Source organism: Phocoena phocoena, chromosome 1 (assembly GCF_963924675.1).
Source record: "Phocoena phocoena chromosome 1, mPhoPho1.1, whole genome shotgun sequence".
NCBI classification, from domain to species: domain Eukaryota; kingdom Metazoa; phylum Chordata; class Mammalia; order Artiodactyla; family Phocoenidae; genus Phocoena; species Phocoena phocoena.
Window position 1 is genome coordinate 155,522,984 of NC_089219.1, and position 25,300 is coordinate 155,548,283.

The following is a 25,300-nucleotide window of genomic DNA, read 5'->3' on the forward strand; positions in this document are numbered from 1 at the left end:
GCCTCAGCGTTTCTTTTCTTCTGTCAAAAAAAAAAAAATATATATATATATATATATACTAACAGGTTATTTTCTGATATGTGGAATGTCTGTTGAATCAACAAATAATTAGTTGAGATCATAAATGTGACACTTAGCACTGTATTAACATTTATTAATACTCTCCCTGTTAATTTCTACAATAAATTGTATAATAAGTAACAATAATAATAGTACTACTAGTAGTTTTAGAAAATGTATAGGATGTGCCAAGCATCATATACTGTACTGTCCTCCTTCATGTGCACCACAAGTTACATGTGGATATCATCGTCCACATTGTTTCCTTTAAAGAAAATTGAAGCTCAGCAAGATTGAGTAGCTTGCTCCGGATGTGAACTCAGGTCTGAATCACTCCACATATAGGTTCTTAATGACTCCATGTCTTTAATTCCACATCTGCATTTGTTTGTTGTTGTTGTTGTTTTTAACTTTCCAAGCATGTGATGTGAAATTCCTTTCTCTTTGGGGAATTTTCCACTTTGTGGGTCTTGGTGAGAAACAGAGCCTTCCTCTCCTTATACAAGCTGAACATGTCAGATACGCTGTTTACTCACATGCTCAGTCTCCCTTACAGATGGAAAACAGTCGGGCGACCTCGGGTTGGCCAACTGCACCCCTCTCTTGGATTTTGAATTACAAATAAATGATGTAAAGAAGCAAGGCCAGCAGTGCTGGGTCAACCTCCTGTTTCCTGTTCCTGCTTGGTAGCAAGGCCAGCTAGGACTTATAACATCCCTTTGGCCTGATCCTATAATTGCAATAGCATAGCCTTGGCTTTCGGTTGTTTAGTCTGCTTCTAGTTACTGAGACCTAACCATAAACTTCCAGAAGTTTCCTTTTCTGCTCAAATTAGCCGTATCTGGTTCCTGATGATTACAAATAAGACCTTTCCTGATATACATCCAGGCAGATGTAACATCGTCCTGGCGGGGACAGAGGGCAGGCAAGTTCCTTGAACAGCTGAACAAGAAGAAAAAGACCTAAGAAGGAAGAATTGAAGCCAGTTCTGCTTGTCTTATAATTCTACCTGCAGCTGCCTCTGTTTCACAGACCACGTGCTAAGGACCACGTCCCTTCCCCTGTAACAGACGAGCAAAGTAGACCCAGGCCTTCCAACCCAGAGACCAGCTGAGTTGTGCCGTGGACAATCTAGGATGTGAAAGACTTCACTCAATGTCTTTGTCACTTGACACATTGTTCCTCTCTTTGGGAAGTAGCTTCTTTGTGTGACAAGAATATGCTAAACCAACACTTAAGTGGACAGAGGTAAAAGATGCCAAAATTAGCTACAGAAAAAAAGGTGTAAAGACTTGTATTTTCTGTTATTTGAAGGTGTTAAGACCCCACGTAGAATATGAGTCCTTTAAAGGAAAGTTGTGAATGGCCCAGGGAATGTTGAATTTCCATGTGGCAATATGTTCTTGATCGGTCATGATGATGATGATGGTAGCATCAGTAGCATTTATCAGTGTTTCCTGGGCGAGAGGCACTTTATCCTAATGACCTTTTATCCCCATGACGACCCTGTGAAGTAGGAAATACTGTTTCAGCATCTTCAGCGTTTTTCTTTTCTTTTTTTTTTTTTATCAGGAATTTACCCTAGATCACAGTTGGGTGGTAGAGCGACCAGAACTGGACACTAGCCTTTCCTGAATTCCCAGAGTGTGATCTTAGCAGTTGTATTGCCTGATGCAGAGCCATGTAAATGTTGCCAAAGCAATGAAACGTGTACCTATTTCTAACAGATTCTAACTCAGAAGCTCTGGGGTTTAAGTGCAGAGCAGTTGAGTGTGATTGTCTTTACAGACAGTAGATAACTTACGAGAAGTTGTTTAAAAGTATATTTGCATATTGCACTACACTGTCATATCTGTGATTGGTTAGCTATTGAGTAACTAACACAAATCCCAATCCCATCTCTAATCTCATTCATCTCTTGTATGATATTTGACCTAATTGAGGCAGTATTTTTTTTTGTTCTTTCCCACAAACACACATCGAACATCCAAGACATGCTTACCATTTGTGAGCATATTCTCTTAGTTATTTAGGAGTTGAGTAAGAGTGAGAGAGAAGGGCTTCCCTGGTGGCGCAGTGGTTGAGTGTTCTGCCTGCCGATGCAGGGGACGCGGGTTCGTGCCCCGGTCCGGGAAGATCCCACATGCCGCGGAGCGGCTGGGCCCGTGAGCCATGGCCGCTGAGCTTGCGCGTCCGGAGCCTGTGCTCCGCAACGGGAGAGGCCACAACAGTGAGAGGCCCGCGTACCGCAAAAAAAAAAAAAGTGAGAGAGAAAGACACATAAATATGAAATACGGTCATCATTTTTTTAATATCCTTTATGTTGTTAATCCCTCTTAGCATTTACTGCCATTCATTCATTTGTATTATTTGGGGTATAGCAGTTTATTCACACAGCATTCTTACATATGGCTTATCATTTGTATTCTATTTTAATAACACTAATAATTATAGACTATTGACAAACTCATCAGACCCTACATATTCATTTCAAAATCATGAAAATAAGGTGGAAAATGAGGTGTAAAGTGGAAAATCTATGTGTACGTTTTCATTGGTGGAATGAGGAGCTACCTGAATATCACTTTAGCTTTTCCTTCAAATGGTGCACTTTTTCCTCCATGCATAGGAGTCACTTCCATTAGGTAAACAGTAGTCTTGAGGGCAAACCTCAGAAGTAGAAACAGGAGAACTTTTCAGTTATGGTAAAATCAAACATATTTTTCTTCAGTAGTGAAAAAAAAATTCTTCATAGAAGTTCAACCGCCGTGAGTTCCATGGTGAAAAACTTTCCACTTATAGATGCAACTTCCCCCAGAATTCTGAGAAATGTCGGTAGTAGAGAGGGGTGTTGCATACACCTGTTTCATTTCCCTCTGACTTTTCCTTCTCCTTTCTCTATTGACATTAAAATCTATAGTGAAAGCACATAGTAAGCAGTCTAGGACAAAATCTAGAATTATTCTTAGGTGATCAAATGTACTAAAATAACAAAAGCAAATTTATTTCTAGCTAATAAAATAGCATTCCTTATATGATGTCATATTATGGCAGAAAAGAAATATATGCATCTATTTTCTTCTATATTAAGACTGCTAAGGAGTGGGGACCCATGAACTAAATCAATTGTTTTGGGTTCAAGTTGTAGTTTTTAGTAGCCATCTTTCTTAGCAAGTTTTCAGAAGCAAATGTAGTTCGTTTACTATCACCACTAAATGTGCAATTGTGTAGATTTTTGTAAAAAAGTATTATCAAATATATATTCTTTAAAATGATTTGTGTAAATTTATCTATTCATATTATTATTCTCCCCAAGTAAATCAAAATCTACTATATACTGTGTTTTTCTTCTATATCTTAAAAGGGGAATGTATGTTGAAACTTATTCAAATATTTATTAGGTGTCTACTAAGTGCCAGGCACTCTACTAGGCAGTAGAGCTGTTGTATTAGAGGTGGAAAATGTCCTTGACCTCCAGAACTGATACTCTTGTAAGAGAAATACTGGGTCAAACGAAGTCAACAGTTTCTTTGCTACAGAGCTTTTTACCAGTCTTGTGAATTATGAGTCTCTGATAAGGAGATGTAGTGGATAACAGATCCCAAATTTATTTGAAATCTTTTCCTTCATGGACTGTCTCATAGGATTTATGATCCACTGAACACACTTGAGAGACACTGGTATTCTGCAGTGGTTAGTTAATTGTTTTCTATTAAACAACTATATACTGAATCCATGATATTATTATCTGGAGTTTTTGGAGGATACAATGATGTACACGGCCACTGTGATGATAAGGGGGTCCAGTTTAGTTAAGAAGAGAAACCACAGGAGTTATAACTTAATGTAGCAAAGAAATACACACACATGTACATATATTTATATGTAAATTACTATTTATATAGTATACAATGTCTTCTGAAGAAGATAAGAGTTGTTTGTAACTTGGGATCTCACAGGAGGTTTCACAGAGAAGGTAGACCCTGAGCTGGGCAGAATTTCAGTAAGTTAATTTGGTTCTGACTGTACGATAAAATCAGGTATTTGCAACTGGTCAGTCTGACCTTGATGGAACAGCATTCCATTTGCAGGGAATAGTGTGATCAAACATGCAGTGGTGGAGATTGCCAGATTGTAATATTCCAGTACCTGGAAAGTGTTGGAACATCTGCTTTCTCCACGGTCTAGAAAAGTGAATCTCAAGTGAAATGCACGTATAATGGAGGCCAGTGCTCTTTGCTTTGTACACTGCTTTGATTCTACAACATGCAACAATGTAGTGATCTGTTTCAGATTGTCATTATTCGAGAGGGTTCTTAGTAACAGGAGTGGAAAAGGAAGACCTCTCTTCTGTGTTTCTGCCCTATGCTCTTAAGCCAGAAAAGGTACCAACATCACTGACCTGACCTTGTCTCAGGTATCTATCAGGATCTACTAGAATCATTCTAGTGAAAGGTAACTAGACGTCCAAAGGACTTAAAAGATACACTATAAGCTTTATATACTTTATATACCTGGTGAAACAAAAATGTCACCTGAGTGGTCCCCTTCCCTAGAAATACCAGTATGTTTTTCCAGTGCATGGCAGAACTTTGCAGGTAAAACTGGGATAAAGGTGAAGAACAGTCTTAAAATTCTAGTCCTTGAACAGCACCTAACACGCAACAGGTTTTCAATAATCTTAGCAACAGTATTCACAAATAATGACCATCAGCGTAACTGCTCTTTTGTGCCAAAATACATTACCATATTCCTTTTTTTCCTTCAGCTTTACAACTTGGGTTCTATTATTGTTTCCATTTTACAGATTAGGCAAGTGAGTCTCAGAGATGCTAAGTCACTTGGGCAAGGTCACAGAGCTTGTAGGAGATAAACCTGCACCCTTACTGTTGGATCCTACAAACCAGACCATAATTTAAGTCCTTCAAAATATACCTCAGAACATTTGAGTAAATTACTGAATAAATCCTCCTAGTCAGACTGACCAGATCATTATATTAGGTTCAGCTATAAGTGGAGGAAAGTCATAATCATAGTTGGACAGTTAATACAGTAATTTACTTGCTTTGAATTTTCTAAATGATGTTTAGCTGGTAGTTTCATGATGATAACCATCGAATAAAAACAGGCATATTTTGGTGTTTGGAATAAGATCTCATATTGAGTAAAATACATATTGATTCCTAGACCTATATGATGTGAGTAACAGATGACGTTGAGATGTCATCCAGAAGTACTCCTGTGCAGTTCATCGTGTCAACCCAGCTAATAATTTTAGAATGTTCAGAGTGAATAATATATGCAGCCATAAAGCATATTTCTAATCAATGCAAATAATATTTTTCCTATGCTAAACCCAGAGTTAAGTTATAACACGCATCATAAGATTAATGGGCCATTTTTTCTTCATCACTTTGCTAAATTTCTTAGTCTGGAAACCATTCAGAAGGTTGCGAATTGGAGCTGAGCAGTAGTAGTGAGACTGTGCCTCTGATGATGAAACTATTTCCACCCCGACCCCTACTGCTCCCTTCTTGGGAAAGAAGGCAACATGTCTCCTAGAAAAAGTCACAGGTTCATAAGCTGGCTTGTATAATACGTTTGGAGGAATAGTGTGTCTTTTAAGCAGAGCCTATCTCGGCATCTAATTTTTACCTGCCATTTAATGAAATTAACACTCACTTTGAGGCTCGGTCTTTTGCCATTTGACTCCTGGATCACGTCTATGGATATATTTTTTTCTTGAGACGAAGTGTGAACCCAATATAGTATCCATCATTCATTCTATCTAGCTGATGTACGTCCTCTGAAGCACAAGCTTCCTGAGGCCAGGCACTTTATCTGCTCTATCAGTGTAGCCCTGATGCCTAGTGTCTAGCTTTTGGAGATTCTTAATAAACATTTGTACTGAATAAGGTATGTATATGGTGAGCAAAAGTTGGCTTCCCATTTTACAGTCAAGAGTATCCCACTCATGTTTTGTGAACACTGGATAGCAGAATCTTACTGTTATTTTTCTGTTCCCTTTGCAAGATTCCTGAAAGGGCATTCCTGTCCTTAGAATGTCCATCTCCTCCCATCTTCCTGGAGAATAACTCTTCTTTCTTAAATATTTAGCCCCATTATTGACTCTTTATGATTGAATGTATTACCTTCTTACAAACAGGAAAATGCAGTGCTTTTTTTTTTTCAACATTTATCACCAGAAAACTATTCTAACACCTGAAATTCTGGACCTAAAATGCCTGGACTAGTGGTTCTCAAAGTCTGGTACCCAGACCAGCACATCAGCTGCACGTAGGAATTTTTAGAAGTGAAAGTCTTGGGCCCTGCTCTAGACCTGCAGACTCGGACACTCTGGGGGTGGGGCCCACTACCTGTTTCAGCAAGCTCTCTGGGTGATGCTGATGCATACTCAAGTTTGAGAGCCACTGCTTAGACCTAGAGCTTAAGGTTTAGGCTTTGGACAGATCTGAGTCCTAAACACTACTGAGACACTGGAGTGACCGTGAGCAAGTTACTTCTGGGAACCTCTTAGCATCTATGTGCCTTGCTTAGCTAATAGTGATTTTAATTAATTAGAATAATGCACACGGTGTACTCAAGAGAGTAACCAAAGCATACTTTATGTTCCATAAATTCTAGCTGTTTACCATTATCATCAATCAGAGCTTACTGACACATCCTGAAGACATTCTTCTAATAAGTGTAATAATGTGGTTTGTAAAATTAACAGCTTAGAAGAGCATATTACGAAGTTCATCAGACAGGGTCTCAGCAGGAAATCAGGGGTACATCAATAGGGATAAATTGAGCCCAATGTAGAGAATCAAGAGATAGTGTAGTGCCCTGGGTTCAGTAAAAGTGTGGCTACTTTATAGGAGATGAAAGAGAAAGGAAGCCTTGCTGGAGAGAGAGTCCTCCCCAAAGATGCTGTGATGCCCCACAGAGAAGCACTATACATTAGTTGGGGGATGCAGCCAACTCCCAGCAATTTGGCAAGAATTAATACCCTAACTTCACTCCCCTCCTTCATTCCCTACAATCTTCTCTTGGTACTCATCATTGGTGAGCCAAACAGAAGCCAGAGTAAGGACACTTACTAAGATAGGCCATGCAAGCCATCCAAATAGAGTTGGGTGGAGAAAGGATGTGGAAGGGCAAATAGGACATATTTCCCGCAGGTGGTGAGCGAGCTGTAAAATCACTCGCCCTTCTAACATCATTGCCATTGCAGGAGCACGGAGGAGCAAGTGGTTGGTTCTGACTTGGCAGATCCAGGAGACTGCAGGACGGAACTGGTATATGAGTTGGGCTTTAAAGGTAGATTTGAATTTTAATGGAGAATATGGAGTAAGAACTGGGGAAGAACCAAGGGAAAGGGAGATTCATTGCAAATGGGGAAAAGAAAAGTGGCATAAAGACAAGAAAAGTCAAGACTTATGGAAGAGATAGCAAATACTCTGCGTGTGACTTGAGCAGAGAAAGGGTAGACAAAGGCTGAAAGTTAAGATGAAGTCATCCTTGAATAACATTAAAGTTTCCTCCTTTAACCTCAATTTCCACCTTCTACTCCCTTCACTAACATTGGAAAATTAAAAGTGAATTTGACTGGGTTGGTGGCAATGGCAGTATGAAGCAAAGAGAGGAGAATAAGAGTAAAAAATTTAGTAGTACCTTGGTGAAGCTGGGTAAATGATGGGTGGTGGTGTCACGTCAAAGCATGGGCAAGTGATTGTGACAAATATAGGCTTATTTCTTGACTATATGACTTCAGTTAAGGTACTTAAGCCCTCTAGGCTGCAGTCTCCCAACCTTGTAAAACTGGGGATAAAACCTCGCTTCCTCCAAGGTTTCTGTGAGGATCTAATGAGCAATGGAAGTAAGAGTTGAGTCCAGTAATCAGTTTTTAATACATATAAACTAATGTGAGGATAAGGGTAAGAATACTTGCTATCATTTATTGAATACTTATTATGTGTCCAATATTGTGCTAGTCTATTTACATCTTTTCTCACTTAGCTTTCTTTTCTCTTATCTGCCTTTCTATAGGCAAGAGATAACTGATGGCTCAGTTATGAGGAAACGCAGTTGTGAGGAAAATGTCAGAGGGAAAATGTACCAGAAAGTTAATTCCTAATGGATCTGTCAGCCTTAAACAGAGCATGTCTGTGCTAAAATGTGTAAAATATCTGTGCTACAACTACTCAATTGGACAAGTTTTGATAAAGTATTAACTTAATGAATAGGCATAAACAGCTTGGAGCTTTTCGGAGGGTATGTGGTAATATTAGTATTGGTGTGATGACTTTTGAAAGTTCTATGGCGTATAGAAGTCAAAAAGAAGACCCGGAAAGGGGGAAAACTCTCTCTGAAAGTTATTGGGGAAGTCTGGCTAGTAAGACTCCAAAAGGGAGAATCAGTAAGAGGCCAAGTTATTCATAGGCCTTCTAAGAATGTGTCCATGAGAAATATTTACAATGATTGGATGCCGGAATAAAGGAGAACACTGGCTCCATAAATGGTAACTTATTTTACACAAACAGGCTGATGATAAAAATAATGAAAATCTGATGGATTTTTGAGAGTTTCATTGACCAAACTGAGACAAAAGTGCATACCAGCTAGATGCTCATAGTTTTAATCAGTTCCCTTTGGAGTCAAGCAAAGATAGCACCTGAAATGGTAAGGGATGTTTATGCAAGGTCACAAAGATTTTTGGTGGTGCATTTGGGATATAAACCCATTTCCATAAGAATTCTTTCAGAAGTCAAATGTTTGCTTGTCAAAAATAGCATGAACTTACTTCCAGGAAATGTTAAGAAAAAATAATTTGAGTAATGAAGAACACTGATGTAACAGTTAATTTAAGAACCCAGAAATAGAGGTAAAGAGTAAAGCAATTATGGGTTAAGAGTCTGCATAAATTCCCCTGGAAGGGGGATATGGTCAGAGATGGCAATTTGAAAACAGTGAGTCACCAAAAGTAAAAGTTTAAATTACAAGCTGTTTTGGGGGTCTTCAAGAGAGGTTTTATAGATTGAACAACAACAGCAGCAAGGATAAGATATAACGCTGTCATGTAGACTGCAGCCTGAAAAGAAAGCATTGCAGAAAAGCCACATCATCCTGAATTTATATTTCGGTGTATTTGAACAGATTGGAGAGCAGTAAAGTTGTTTTAAGAGCGAGTGATTTAAGTCAGCCAGCTTGTGAATAATATGAGATATTTTTGCATTTACATTAACTTATGTCCATAAATAACGAACTTTAACAATGAACAAAATCCATAATCCTGATAATTAATGCTAAGAAAACTGGAAAGATACCTTTACCTTGAAAAGACAGGATAAAGAAGACAGCATAGAAATTTAGGGAGATTGCAGTTTTGGAAAAATCATATTAACATTTATTAGCTGCTACAGCTTTGAAATGTGATGATTTAAAGAAAGAAGTAGACTGTTGATTTCTAAAAGGTAATGTGTTGGCTGAAAGAGAAGAGAATCTTGTTGAGACCTAAAGTGTTCTTTTAAGGATATATTTCAATGTCATTTCAAAAACTAAACGCATTTCCCATAACAAAACAGTGAGGTTAATGGAATAATGCAGGTGAAAGCTTTTTGGCCCGAAGGAGTTCCGTCCTTTGGAGCAAAGTTTTATTGTTGAACACACCATGACCCAGGCCTGTGAGTGCCAGCACAGTGGCTGTTTTTACAAGCTCTGGTACAATATTCACAGTAGTTCTGGCCTTAGCACTAGGCAAGGATCATTCTTTTTGTATCTTCCAGATTGCTTCCTCTACAGAAATGGGATAATCCCTCCTCTTCTAAACTGGAAAGTAGTTTCTTCCCTCCATAAAACTAGTTTCTTCTCCAGGTTGAGCTTTTCCAACTCTTAGAGGTCTAAAGTGAATGGTAGGAAACATACTATATTTGCATCTATTTTTATTTAAGAGTTATCTAAGGAGATTTATCTAATTAAATAGGAATTTCCTAACAGATGCCAAAATAAACAATCAACAAGTTTTCTTTAAAGATCATATATATTATATAACAAGATCCACCTAAGAGTTAAAATATAAGTAGGTATACAATTTAACTATTTGAAGATAATTTTTCTTCTTACCACTGAAGCAATAAGCAGGTAGTAGTACAATTTGGGGAAAACGATATTTCTGGCTTTTGTTTGTTTTATTTTAATTTGTGATATTCATGAGATCTTTTGTGAAGCCTTTGGGTATATAGTAAAATTCATGGGTTTTTAACTTTGTATTGACTCGTATTTTTGTAGGTTTTAAATTTTTCTTCTGGCTTTAATTTATACTATCTCCTTTTACTTCTTCATTTAGAAATAATGTATTTTTCTCAGGATTGCAATCTCAGTGCAGTCCTCTACTTTTCTATTTGTTGGACGTTCTCTTAGACATCTACATTTCTATCTAGTTAGTACATTTCTAGTTTTTTATACAATTGATAAGAACTCTTTAATCTTATGAATTCTTTATATTTTCTCTTTGGAGACAAGATTTATAGGGATTTCCTTGGGCTTAAACTAGAAAGAAAAACGAATTTGCATATGAAATGTTGAAGGCTTTGTTACAAAGTGGACTAACATTATATGTATGTTTGAAATAAACTGCTTCAACCAGAGCACCTAGCTGTTAACCTCCAGATTAATATCTATCATAAAATATGTGCATGCTTCCAACACATGGCATTGCCTCCTATTACTGTATGTCCAGAAGAAATTGTTTTGTCTTCTAGCAAAAGACATTAGCTCTTTGCACATTTTTTTTTTTTTTTAATGACAGCTATCCAAAAATCAAGCGTTCCCTTGTATGTGAGGACAGAAAAGGACAATTTTTAGACAGGTCTAATATCCAGTTGTACCTTTCAGTCACTTAGAGAGAAGGCTTAGACCCCTGAAGCCCAAAGTCACAGGTTTTTTAGGATTATGGTGGTATATACCTCCAGTTTATAGAAAAAAAATGCGTTGTAGAAAATCCAAGTTAAATTAGGACTAAAATCCAAGTTAAATCTAGAACTAAAGTTTTACTGCCCCCAATACTTGTAAACTCTAGGTTACTGCTCTGTTGTCCATTTCATCAGTTGCAGAATATTCAAGTTAGTCTTTCAGTGCTAACAAGAACATAAAAATGCATTATGTCTAAAAGCAGAACATGATTGCCAAGCCAGATCTGCGCATTACCTGAGAGTTTGGGGGGCCACCCAAGCGGCATCTACTTGTTTGCTACTGACCTTCAGTTAGACTTGCTCAAGAATTGTTACAATGTAATAACATAAACCCTTACGTACTCTTGAGTTTATTGAAAACACACAGCAAATGTGCACACACACACACACATACACAACAGCACACCAGCACACACCTACTCTAGAGCCTAGAATTTTAAGAGTCAGAACTTTTTACTTGCTTCTGGATTAAGATGGACCCTGTATTTCCTCAGCATGCTAATTAGAAACTCTATAAACAATTCAAAACCAGCTTCTTAAAATTCTGTTTTACAAAAAAAAATTGATGTTAAATATTATCCTCAGAGAGTTCTCCTCTGACTTTTCAAATTGTTTTTTTCTCCCTTCATGGGATAAACAGTTAGGGTTTCTTTTTCTTTGTTTTTTTATCTCTCATTGTAAAAAATTCTATCTTGAAAGCTGATTTATTATTTATTCCTTAGCACGGATGACATGGGAACAAAGATGATATTTCATCAGTCTTGTTTTTATTTAAGTTGAAAGGTTATATATTTCTACTATCTACTGCAATACTGCTAAATATTTTTATAGTGCTTGTAAATCTTATGACATTATTTTTTTAGTTTGTATTTAAGGCATTTACTCAAAAGAGACCATATGCCTCAGTTCATGTCACTCTATCATCAGTGTGTATGGTCACTCTATTTTCTAATACTTTTAAGATTGGTTTTGGCCCCGACGTTCCTCTGCCAGATTTATTTCCTTTATTTTCCCCTATATAGCACCATTTGGGCCATTTAATATGTAATCTCCCAACTCACCTTTATAGTTATTTGAAACATATGTATGTATTTGAAATACCGAATTGTTTTGTATTTTCTAATTTTTGCAAAAGTAGTAACGACTAAAAATCACATCCTATTCTTTTATTTTCTACTTTCATCTCTACACTTCCAGTGTCGAAGGCTGGACAGATCTGCCCACTTTAGTACTCTGGCAATTAAACAGAACCCTCTTCTGGCAGAAGCCTATTCGAATTTGGGGAATGTATACAAGGAATGAGGGCAGTTGCAGGAAGCAATTGAGCATTACCGGCATGCATTACGTCTCAAACCAGATTTCATCGATGGTCACATTAACCTGGCAGCCGCTTTGGTAGCAGCAGGCGACATGGAAGGGGCAGTACAAGCTTACGTCTCTGCTCTTCAGTACAATCCTGATTTGTACTGTGTTCGCAGTGACCTGGGGAACCTGCTCAAAGCCCTGGGTCGCTTGGAAGGAGCCAAGGCATGTTATTTGAAAGCAATGGAGACGCAACCGAACTTTGCAGTAGCTTGGAGTGATCTTGGCTGTGTTTTCAATGGACAAGGGGAGGTTTGGCTTGCAATTCATCACTTTGAAAAGGCTGTCACCCTTGACCCCAATTTTCTGGATGCTTATATCAATTTAGGAAATGTCTTGAAAGAGGCACGGATATTTGACAGAGCTGTGACAGCTTGCCTTTGTGCCCTAAGCTTGAGCCCAAATCATGCAGTGGTACGTGCCAACCTGGCTGGTGTATACTATGAGCAAGGCCTGATGGATCTGGCAATAGACACCTACAGGCGAGCTATTGAATTGCAACCACATTTCCCTGATGCTTACAGCAACCTAGCCAACGCTCTGGAAGAGAAGGGCCGTGTTGCCGAAGCAGAAGATTGTTATAACACAGCTCTGCGGCTGTGCCCCACCCATGCAGACTCTCTGAATAACCTAGCCAATATCAAAGGAGACCAGGGAAACATTGAAGAGGCAGTTCGCTTGTATCGTAAAGCATTAGAAGTCTTCCCAGAGTTTGCTGTTGCCCATTCAAATTTAGCAAGTGTATGGCAGCAGCATGGGATACTGCAGGAAGCTCTGATGCATTATAAGGAAGCTGTTCGAATCAGTCCTACCTCTGCTGACGCTTACTGTAATATGGGAAACACTCTAAAGGAGATGCAGGATGTTCAGGGAGCCTTGCCGTGTTATACTCGTGCCATTCAGATTAACCCTGCATTTGCGGATGCCCACAGCAATCTGGCTTCCATTCACAAGTATTCAGGGAATATTCCAGAAGCAATTGCTTCTTATCACGCTGCTCTGAAGCTTGAACCTGATTTTCCTGACGCTTATTGTGATTTGGCTCATTGCCTGCAGATTGTCTGTGATTGGACAGACTATGATGAGCGAATGAAGAAGTTGGTCAGCATTGTGGCTGACCAGCTGGAGAAGAATAGGTTGCCTTCTGTGCAGCTTCATCATAGTATGCTCTATCCTCTTTCTCATGGCTTCAGGAAGGCTATTGCTGAGAGCCATGGGAACCTCTGCTTGGATGAGATCAGTGTCCTTCGTAAACCACCGTATGAACATCGAAAAGACTTGAAGCTCAGTGATGGTCGACTGCGTGTAGGGTACGTGAGTTCTGACTTTGGGAATCATCCTACTTCTCATCTTATGCAGTCTATTCCAGGCACGCACAGTCCTGATAACTTTGAGGTATTCTGTTATGCCCTGAGCCCAGATGATGGCACAAACTTCCGAGCGAAGCTGATGGCAGAAGCCCATCATTTCACTGATTTTTCTCAGATTCCATGCAATGGGAAAGCAGCTGATCGCATCCATCAAGATGGTATACACTTCCTTGTAAATCTGAATGGTTATACCAGGGGTGCTCGAAATGAACTCTTTGCTCTCAGGCCAGCTCCTATTCAGGCAATGTGGCTGGGCTACCCTGGGACCAGTGGCGTGCTTTTCATGGATTATATCATCACTGATCAGGAAACTTCACCTGCTGAAGTTGCTGAGCAGTATTCTGAGAAACTGGCTTATATGCCGCATACTTTCTTTATTGGTGATCATGCTAATATGTTCCCTCACCTGAAGAAGAAAGCAGTCATCGATTTTAAGTTCAATGGGCACATTTATGACAGTCGGATTGTACTGAATGGCATCGACCTCAAAGCATTTCTTGATAGTCTCCCAGATGTGCAAATTGTCCAGATGAAATGTCCTGGTGGAAGAGACAATGCAGACAGCAGCAATACAGCTCTTAATATGCCTGTCATTCCTATGAATACTACTGCAGAGGCAGTTATTGAAATGATTAACAGAGGACAAATTCAGATAACAATTAATGGATTCAGTCTTAGCAATGGACTGGCAACTACCCAGATCAACGTTAAGGCTGCCACTGGAGAGGAGGTTCCCCGTACCATTATTGTAACCACACGTTCTCAGTACGGGTTACCGGAAGATGCCATCGTGTACTGTAACTTCAATCAGTTATATAAATTTGACCCATCTCCTTTGCAGATGTGGGCAAATATTCTGAAGCGTGTTCCCAATAGTGTACTGTGGCTGTTGCGTTTTCCAGCAGTAGGAGAACCTAATATTCAACAGTACGCACAAAATATGGGCCTTCCCCAGAACTGTATCATTTTTTCACCTGTTGCTCCTAAAGAGGAACATGTTCGGAGAGGCCAGCTGGCTGATGTCTGCTTGGACACTCCACTCTGTTATGGACACACCACAGGGATGGATGTCCTTTGGTCAGGGACACCCATGGTGACTATGCCAGGAGAGACTCTTGCTTCCCGAGTTGCAGCTTCCCAGCTCACTTGTTTAGGCTGTCTTGAGCTTATTGCTAAAAATAGACAAGAATATGAAGACATAGCTGTGAAACTGGGAACTGATCTAGAATACCTGAAGAAAATTCGTGGCAAAGTCTGGAAGCAGAGAACATCTAGCCCTCTGTTCAACACCAAACAATACACAATGGACCTAGAGCGGCTCTATCTACAGATGTGGGAGCATTACGCAGCTGGCAACAAACCTGATCACATGATTAAGCCTGTTGAAGTCACTGAGTCGGCCTAAATAATGACTGTGTGCACAGGAGAATTACCCCTGTACCTGAGCCTCAACCTTCTGGGGGAAAGGCAACTACTTTTTCCTTATCTGTACAATACCATGTTGCAGATGGGTGACAGACAATGATAAGAAATAGCAGAGCCGGACTTGCTTCCTGCATGATCATGATCATGATCGGGAGAGACACAAGAGATGGGAAACTGCTGTTCCACAAGGAGTCTCCGTAGAATTTTGCAGCAGCCAGGTGTCTGGAAGGTCTGGAAGGTAAGTCTGGAAGGTCTGATCTCCCTTGGTCTTCCATGGGATGGATGGTTAGTGTGGAAGGGAGATAGAGATTGCCCAGCCGTTTTGTGATTATCATGGATTGGTTGAGTGTTCTGGATTAATATTTTTCTTTATATTTTGGGTATTGGAGCTTTTAAAAATGTTTGGTTTCAGGTATTTTTATTCATGTGAAGTGTATATGATTCTCTTGAGATAAGGTTTTAACCTAAAATATTCCTTGTTTTAGTTTCTGAACTCTACAGATAAAAGGGGACTTTGCTGGTGTAGTCTTTTTATAGGTTTGATAAACCACTTGAGCCTATATCAGTCATTTTAGTTTCTGACATAATGTATGGAACTATCAGTGCTTTGTTGGCTTATAGATGATGACTTAAATTCTTTTTCTGGTCCGCTTCCTTCTTCCCTTCCCCCCACTTGAAAAATTCTCCTGTAACTTAGCTAACAAAAAACCAAGTCTGATTCAAAACCTCCCAGAGTGTTTCTCTTAAACACATCTTCTGATGCCAGTGTTTTACCGTTGACTGCCCCTCTGTGCTGCTTCCAAAAGTGATAGTGTGTGATAAGATTTTTACTTTCATTTATAAATTTTTTTTTTTTTTAGTGAGTTCTGTTCTTCCTTTTTCTTTCAGCAGAAATGAAATCCCAGGTAAGTATAAGTATTCAAATATTTGATCAGTAAGTCCCAGTTATCTCCAGTACATTAAATAACTTTCATCAAAAAACATGTTATAGGTAAAAAGCTCTGAAGGACCAGCTATGTATATGATAATTATGTTTCAGACCTTCTAGGGTATTAAGTATAATAACTTGTCTTCTGGGCGTGGTCTTGAAGTCTTTATGGATTCAGCCTCTGTAGTAGCGAAGTGCACTGCTACTTGGTTTGGAATACAAATTAGACTTTAGCCCTCCTGGAGGTTGAGTTTTTGGTATTGAAAACCATAGAAATGAAATTATTGTATTTCAACAAAGGATCGAGGGCTTGAGGCTTAAACAAGGCAACATATGTGTGGGAAGCAGTCAGCCTTGAGAGCAGGCTATGGACATGCCAGGCATGCTGCTCGAAGGGACTGTCCCTACTTGTTCCCCTCCTTGTTCCATTCCATGGGAGATAAATCACCAGGGCCCAGAAATCAGAAATAATGTAAAATAAGAAAAGCAAAGGTGTCTCCCTCCTGCACATGCAGGTTATTTTTGACATTTCTGGGTTTATGGGTTTTCTCCCAGGGAAGTTAACCTTGAGCCGAGAAAGTCTGTAGATAATGTAAACCACCATCTGGCAACCTTCCTTTTTCCAGTCTATATACTCTGCAACTGTAGCAGGAAGGTGTGAGTCTTCCTTTGGTTCCAGAGTGAAATGCGAGTTGGAGTTGGAGTTGGAAAAGAGGCCCACAACCAAGTGTTAGAGAAAGAAATGTGAAGTCATTAGTGAAAAACCATGTTAAAGTTAAGGTGAAGAGGCATGAGGAAATGGGCAACTGTTACAGTATTACAAAGATCATCAAGAAGCATATCCATGAATGTGGTTTGTATTGTAATCTGCTGAAAAAGAGACAAGTATCCTGGCCTGGCCTTCATGGAGATTATGTTTTATTGATTCTTATAATAGATTATTGTTGAAAAGGGCCTCCTATAAATTATAACCATGCAAAGGCAGCAAGATAATCTTTTTTCTTTATGTATGTGTTTCTCATTCCTACTCACTTCTCTCTTAGGGGAAGAGAAAATCACACACAAAAAAATGTCAACTCTCAGCTATTCATTTTCAAAATAATTTTTTTCCAAATTGCAGTGGAGGCAATAGGTTAACTGTTAAGATTTGTAAGGCTCAAAAAGCTAGATTTTTACAAAGTGTAGCCAAATTTTATTCTATAAATAATAGCTTTGGAAAGAATGTGTCGTGATGCAAAGTTGGAAAAAGCTGGTTTTTCTTCCGTGAATGACTTCAGTGTGTTGGGAGAAGAGGCAGAGAAGAAATCAAAGTAATTAAACATGGGGTGAGTTTTCCTGATAGGGGACTCTAGTGCTCTAAAATAGACTAGATAACCCTAGGGATAAGCTGAGGGTAGAACAGACCAATGCCTCATTTCCAATCTGGTACCCTGGAAGAAAACAGTGTATTTCCTTTGAGGTCTGGAGAGGTTTCTCTTCTGCTTTGTTTTGTTTTTGGTTCATTTTGTAATCAACATTATCAAGGTATCATTTACATACAATAAAATGCAGACATTTTTAGTCAACGGTTCAGTGACTTTTAATTATTGTATACATTTGTATAGCTACCACCCCCATAAAGATAGATAACAATTCTAAAATCCTAGAAAGTTTCCTCCTAGGCTTTTGCAAAAGTATCCCCATCTCCCACCCCAAGGCAACCACCGATCTGTATTTTATCTTTAGAGATGACTTGCCCAGTTTAGAATTTCATGTAAGTTGAATAATTCAGTAGGTGCCCTTTTGATCTGGCTTCACTTGCTCAGCGTATAGTTTTTGAGATTCGTTCATGTTGGGATGTTTTAAACCAGGACTTTAGCCTGGGTGGCTGATGTTGTCTGAAGGCACCTATAGGTACATCTGAGTCTCTGGCATTGTCACTGTCTGTTCTTGGCTCTGTACTTTCAACTTTACTAAGAAGCACAAGGTTGAAGTAAGGAAGATCATTGGTCAGTATAATGGAGGTGAAGTGGGTTCTGTTATATAATATTGTCAGCATAAATTGACCTGCTTGGAATCATTGTGTTGATAATTGACAAGGATACTCTTCCTCCAAAAACCTTGATACTATAAAACTTCTAAAGGACACTGTCCTAGGACTCTTTTAGTTTTCATTTTTTGGGAAACATTTCTGGAAAATTCAAATGCTCACAACCTGAAAGAAGCAATTATTCACCTGAAGGCTGACTCTGCTAAAGTTGAGTTGTCCGACCTTTCCATGCTGATAGAAACCTAAAAGCCTTGCAAAACAATGCTCTCTTATTGGATATAAGCATATAGATTGTTTAAGATGGACGTGTATATGCAGTAAAGTGAAAAAACAGAGAATCTTTGAGATTCCCTTGCTGGGTTTTTTTTACTTTTTCATTTAAGTTTCTATAGCGTATGCTAATAATTCAGGGTAACCTCAGGTTAGTTTTAGTTCCACTCTTTACATAAATGTTGAAGTACTCCATACCCACCTTTTCTCTACCTTCCTTCTTTTGTTCCATCTTTCCTTTCTAACTTCTTATAATCCATTATACTTCATCCTGCATTTGCTGAGGTGGCAATTAGTGTAGGAAAATACCGTGAAATTTTGCTGTTCAGAATGCATGTTGACCAAATTCTATATTGAGAAAAGGTCTGAATTTACCCAGAGTAACCCTTTCTCAGCGTCTTTGAATAAAGGCCATAGAAAGTGGGCTATATATAGTATCCTGACAGGTATGAAGAATTCATAGCAATTGCCCTCAAAGAGCTTACCTATCGTAGATGCATATCAATGCATTTAATGATTGCTTTGTTGGCAGCAGTGCCATCATACACGGTCTGTTTGGTTTTATATCATTCTCATTACCTGCTGATTACCACTGTATACATTGCAAATGGAGTGGTTTCTATGGCTTGTGAATTTCATGGCCAAATAATATGTAATTTATTGCACACTTTAGTGTAGAAGATGGAGACTCCATAACTTTTCATGTGTTCTTTGCCCCTTTGGAATGTATTACCCTGAGATCAGGCAAAGTAATAAATTTATTTCAAATGTGCGTGATAGCTAAACATCAATTAGGAATGGTGGGCAATATTTCTTCTTCCAGCAACATAACAGTGTTTAAAGACTAAGCCATTGAACGTGGAGTCACTGAACATGGGACTCAGTTCACTGGGATCCTTCTTAGAAAAATAAAGGACAACTTGAATTGGATTTGTGTGGCTTATTCAAGTAGTAACTTATCAGCTACATCTTGGTGAACTTAATTTGTCACAAACGTTTGGTATTTTATTAACTCTCTTCCCCTTCTTCCCCCGACTCTCACAAGAATGGATCATGAGTATCTTAAAACATACTAAGTCGTCTTCCATCCCTGTTAATCTAACTACAAAAGCACACTTTCCTTATCCAATGCAACTTACTGTCTTTTAGAGTAGCTGTGCTTTTAATTCTGTACAAAATTACAACCAGCAAAGAGAAACATTTTCAAGGAGCCACCACATTGTAGAGCTTTAGAAAGAAGACTTTAGAATTAAGGGCAAATGTATCAATTTATAGCTAAAGCACCTGAGGCCTAAAGTAGGCAGGTTACCATTGAGGTCAGGGAAAGGGGTGGAAGATCAGGTTTCAAGCTGAGGAAGAGTCTACAGGGACTCAATCTGAGCAGGTCAAACACTGAAAGGAGGCCACGAATGTTCTGGGAAGGCTGGCATGTGGCCTCTAGTGTGGGATTGAGACACGGAGTGGGCCCGGGGGGAACTGAGCTTCTGCAGTAGGCAGAGAAGTCCACCTCCTCTCCAGAAAGTGCCGATGACATCAGGGAGTTGAGGGGAAAGAGCAATGAGTTCCAGTCCACCTGAGAAAGCAGGCCAGTCTGATTAACTCTGAATTTAGGCTTATTTCAGATACTTCTTGAGAAAGAACTTGGACAAGAGCAAGTCCCACGCAGCCTCTTTTAAATCCATGCCCAGTATTTTCTGGTGGAGTTGCTTAAACCCTCCAAGTGACTACAGCATTTTAATTTCACTCTGTAAATAATTCCGACAGTTCTATGATTGATTATATAATGGGCAAATAAGTAGGGTCACAAAAGAGTGTGAATGTATTTTACAGAATGAGGCTGGGCGGAGTGGAGCAGTCTGGAATAGCACACCAATAAAAAGGGATCTTGGTAAAGAAGAATGTCTATTAGAAATGGAGAGGAATTCGCGAGGAAATTAGTGCCTGACTCCACGCCCTTCTCTCTGCATGTTTAAAAGCTAGTTTCTAATTTTATTTTCATAGGAGATGTCTCTGTGATGAATTGTCTTTTACCTCCACACTATTTATCACATGGACATATTGTGAAGTTTGTGTGAGAGAAAGCAAGTATTAGAATTTGTCTTGCAAGCAGCTATAAGCACTGCCTGGAACAATGTAGAAGGAAAAGGGAAGGAAGGTGGAAACAAAGGAGAAAGACAGCTGATGATGCTGGAGTCTCTCGCTGGGATTTGTGGTGTCTCTTTTTGAAAGTAAGTACAGAAAGTCAGAATTTTACTGATTGTTTCTTGATCACGGTTTGTTTTCATTTTTGCTTTTTCCGTGCTCTCTCATCAGTTATTTCAGCCAGTGCCATGTCATTTTCAGTTTCAGTAAGCATGCCTGTCTTGTTTCCATTTGCATTATTCATGCAAACGTTGATTGAACTGATGACCCCGAGTTATCACGGAAACATTAAATACACCAGTGGATGCATTTCTTAATTGTAGAAAAAAATTACCGAGTGAAGGTTAAAATAACTCCTCTTCATTTTGTCATTTTAAAAAAACTTCTCCTAACATACCTCATTGCCTAACAATGCCAGATAAATGAAGAATTCCTATGTATTCATGATTGCAGGCTAGTCTGTATATTTTTTGGCAGGTATGACCGTTACCGAGGGTAATGGCCTGGTTTGCTGGCCATGTCCTGTCTCCTAGAAAGTTGTACTTTCTGTTGTCTTTCAGTTGGTCCATTACATATCAGAGGTGAATTTATAAAACTATACTTCCCATTACACTTACTTTGTTTTGTTTTGTTTCCCTTGAAGTATAGTTGATTGACAATGTTGTGTTTCAGGTGTACAGCCAAGTGATTCAGATATATATATATTTCTTTTTCAGATCCTTTTCCTTTATAGGTTATTACAAGGTATTGAATATAGTTGCCTGTGCTATACAGCAGGACCTCGTAGTTTATTTACTTTATATATAGTACACACTTACTCTCTGTGATCCACGCTGGTCAGACCACATAATTATTTTCACTTCTGATATAATTTTTTCCGGTCCAACCTCAAATCTTTGATAAGAAGATATTTTAAAATAAGTTTCGCATGTGTGTGCTCTAAATCCAACAGTAGTTATTAGAGATATGATTTTGCACTAGGTATTCCTCCCTTTTTTGTTCTTGGCCGACCAATTGAAAATTAGTTTTTATTTTCTGGTTGATTTGCTAGATGTTTATGACTATAATAAAAGTCTTAAATTTTGTCTCATATCTTAAAACACAATCTGAATTAGCAATGGATATTGTGCTATACATAGGGGCTGTGATATAAATATAGTTTCTAACTTCAAAAACATATAACCTAGAGAGGCGCCGTCCGTTGCTACCTGCGTCCGGCGCCCTCCGGAGGCCGATTTGGCGGGCTCTGCGCCAGCAAAGGCCTGTCAGGAATTGAAGATTTACCAGTCCTACATGGCCAAGGAGTTTCGCAAATAACCCGCCAGCAAGTTTAAAAATAATTAGGCCCAACTCAGAGAAAGCAGAGTTGCTCTGGTTGCACAAAAAAGATGTCTAGCTGCTCCAGTGAAGTCGATGTGGTCATCTATTATGCTATTCAAAAACTGGATAAGAAGTTTGATGTTATGCATGCAAAGGTTACAAAAATCAACCGTCTTCGTGTGAAGTCATGGTTGCAAAATCGTAAGCCACTTGGATATACATTTAAAGATTATAATTACCTGCTTTCTAAAAAGATCAGATACCAGAAAATGAGGAAGAAGCGGTGTCTCTCTGCATCGCCTTGCCCTAAAAGTTATAGCCCCACTATTCCAGTACAAAGGCCGGAAAATGATTCCCAGAGCAACCCTCTAGAAGCACCTTTTGAGTCCCGGATGCCTCTGGATCTGGAGCAAGGCCTTAGCCTGAGCCCGACGGTCCCCTCCACCTACCGCAGGCATTCCTACCAGGAGTACTACTCGCCCGAGGACCCCACGCAGGGCTCCTCCAGTCCAGAGGCCCACAACACCTGCAGTCTTTTCTTAGACACCCAGTCCACTGCAGTCGAGCCTGCAACCGTGCTGACCCAGAGTGAACGCAGTCCAGCACATAGCCCTGACATGATGACCTACCCAGCTTTACTGGAAAACAATAGATTCAGCCAGGCTGGCTCACCTCTCTACGTCCCGACCAGCTTCGCTCCAAGTTCACCAGTTGGAAGTGACCCGGGTGTCCTCAAACAGAGCCTCCCTGATGACCCTTCAACCTGGTCTGTGGATGAAGTGATCCTGTTTCTGAAATACCTAGATCCTCAGTTATCAAGCGCCCTCGCCGACCTCTTCATGCAACATGACATTGATGGGAAAGCTCTGCTACTGCTCAAGAACGACATGATGATGAAGTACATGGGGCTTAAGCTGGGGACAGCTCTGAAGCTGTGCCACTACATTGAAATGCTTAAAGACAGACAGATACCTCAACAATTTAAAAAGTGTGTAGATTAGATTGGACTTAATTCTAGGGAGACCAATGCCACCTTTTCTCTCTGCCCTTAGAAGTTTTTGTTGTGTAGAAGGTTCCTCTAAAATACGGTGTATCCAAAATCACAGAACCCTGGGACAGTCCAGTCTACTCCTTTAGAAGCCATTTAACATGTTAGCACTAGCATAGTCAAACTGGTGGTTTGTTCTTTTCATTATTTTCCTTGCATAGTTTACAGATAGTTAGTTACACTTCATGCAGGAAAACAGAGAAACACCTTTGATTTTGGTTAATGTTTATATGTAAAACCAAAACAGCCAAATCCCAAAGGGGAAAGTAGTCAGGGAGGGATTGACGGGTTCTCTAATGAAAAAAATCATAAGGTAGATAGTCATTTTATGCAAGAGATATTACACTACAAGGGTGGGTTGGATGGAGTCTGACTATATTCTTTTCAATTAATATGTTTTATTTTTAAACTTCCTTATTTTGTCTAAGCTTCAACATTTAACTAGGCATTCATTGTTCACATCTCCATGAAGATGCCTGTGTCCAAGTTTTTTAAACATGTGTTTTATTATCTGTTTATTCCTCATATGGGTACTGTTTCATATTTATATTTTGTTCTGTATCTGAAGTATCCACACAAGTAAATCTTTTTTTTAATTTAAAATGGCACTTTACACTTCCACAGAGGTAAAGATCAACTCTACATATAGTGAGTTTTTTTATTCTGTAAAACATATGCACATCGTTTGACATCACTGGTACCTCTCAGCTCACACTTCAGGGTTTCCATACAGGGAAGTTCTGTCTTGTGCAATGTTTCTAGTTAATTTCCTTTCTGAGCCATTTATCCTACTAAACTTTGGAAGGTACATCAGTTCTGATTTGTCATTTTAAACTTTATTTTAAAAATCAGAACTTTCACATGGAACATGTTCATTGTTGTTTTATTTATTACATCATTATATTGTATAATATTTAGTGTAATGTTATAAGCTATGAGAAATGGTGCTAATTGTATTAGCCATTTGTTATAAATGCCAGTAAGATGTTCACCATGGGTAAGATTGTACGTTTTCTTTTTAGAAAACCAAGTGTACTTTATAAGCAAATGCAACTATTTACTGGGCGTATATGATTTAAAGGGCTTTTTCATCCATGTTATTTCTTTTGTCTTATAAGACAAGATTCTAATTTAAACTTGTCCTTCTTTCAAACTGTCAGCGTGAAGATGCTGTGCCACTTGAACAGTCCTCAGGTGTTTGTATAAACACTATGTTTTACAGTTTTTAGATTTTAAAATATAATAAAGTTTAATAACCGCAAAAAAAAAAAAAAACATATAACCTAGAAGGGAACACAGACACATATGCAGCAATTATGGTAACTGCATTTGTTTACTAAGTGAAATGGATAAAGTGCTAGCGAGCCTTGAACAGGCAAATCAGCTGCAAAAATAGATGCGCAGTTCTTTAAAAATATTTTTAACATTTTTCCAGGTACATGTAGAATATAACTTAGCATAAAAACGGTATGGGTTTGAGGATATGGGGAGGGGGAAGGTTAAGCTGTGACAAAGAGAGTGGCATGGACATATATACACTACCAAACGTAAAATAGATAGCTAGTGGGAAGCAGCCGCTTAGCACAGGGAGATCAGCTCGGTGCTTGGTGACCACCTGGATGGGTGGGATAGGGAGGGTGGGTGGGAGACAAAAGAGGGAGGGGTTATGGGGATGTATGTATATGTATAGGTGATTCACTTTGTTATAAAGCAGAAACTAACACACCATTGTAAAGCAATTATACTCCAATAAAGACGTTAAAAATAAATAAGTAAAAGAAAAAAAAATTAAAGAATTAATTAAATTAAAAAATTAAAAAAATAAAGAAATTCTCTCATCCTGGATTCAAGAGAAGGGATGAAGTAAAAGGATGAGGAAGAACAAGAGGAGGAAATGTGAGCGTGGAGAGGGTAGGAGGAAGAGCAGAAGGCAAATAAGTGTATGTGCTTCCCTTGCCATCCCTGACTTTTTTTTTTTTTTTTGGCGCTTCAGGAAAACCCAAAAGCCAGAGAAGAGCAGAGAGGTGCTCACCACTGCATGTGAACAAAAAGGTGAAGAGAAGAGAATGGTGGTAATCTGCGCAGGCAACTGGAGGATGACCTGAGTGCATCTCGCCAGGGAACAGTCCCCGTTCCATAGAATCCCTGAATATGCCAGGCTTTTATGTTTAGATGGGGGGCCGAAGGTGTCTGTGGGGTCCCCACATACATCACTCCTGGAGGTGTTGTTCCCATTGTGTTCTTTGTAAAGAGTGTCCCTGGTGAGGTTCAACATCTCCCTCTGCAGGACCCAGCCTTGCCCTCCCAACCCGCCAAGGTCAGCAGGCAACATCCCCAGTTAATCACCAGGTGTAGTGAGATATCTGGAGTGGC

The 25,300-nt window shown here is 39.2% G+C and overlaps 1 protein-coding gene and 1 pseudogene across 1 annotated transcript; both read left to right on the top strand.

Moving 5' to 3' along the window:
• The window catches only part of LOC136118247 (UDP-N-acetylglucosamine--peptide N-acetylglucosaminyltransferase 110 kDa subunit pseudogene), a 29,786-nt pseudogene extending 14,616 nt beyond the window's left edge, over positions 1 to 15,170 (top strand).
• Positions 15,171 to 21,947: 6,777 nt separating this feature from the next.
• Positions 21,948 to 22,880, top strand: LOC136118252 (sex comb on midleg-like protein 1). Its single transcript, XM_065871528.1, has one exon. The coding sequence runs from the start codon at positions 21,948 to 21,950 to the stop codon at positions 22,878 to 22,880; it is 933 nt and encodes a 310-aa protein (XP_065727600.1).
• The last annotated feature ends 2,420 nt before the right edge of the window (positions 22,881 to 25,300 follow it).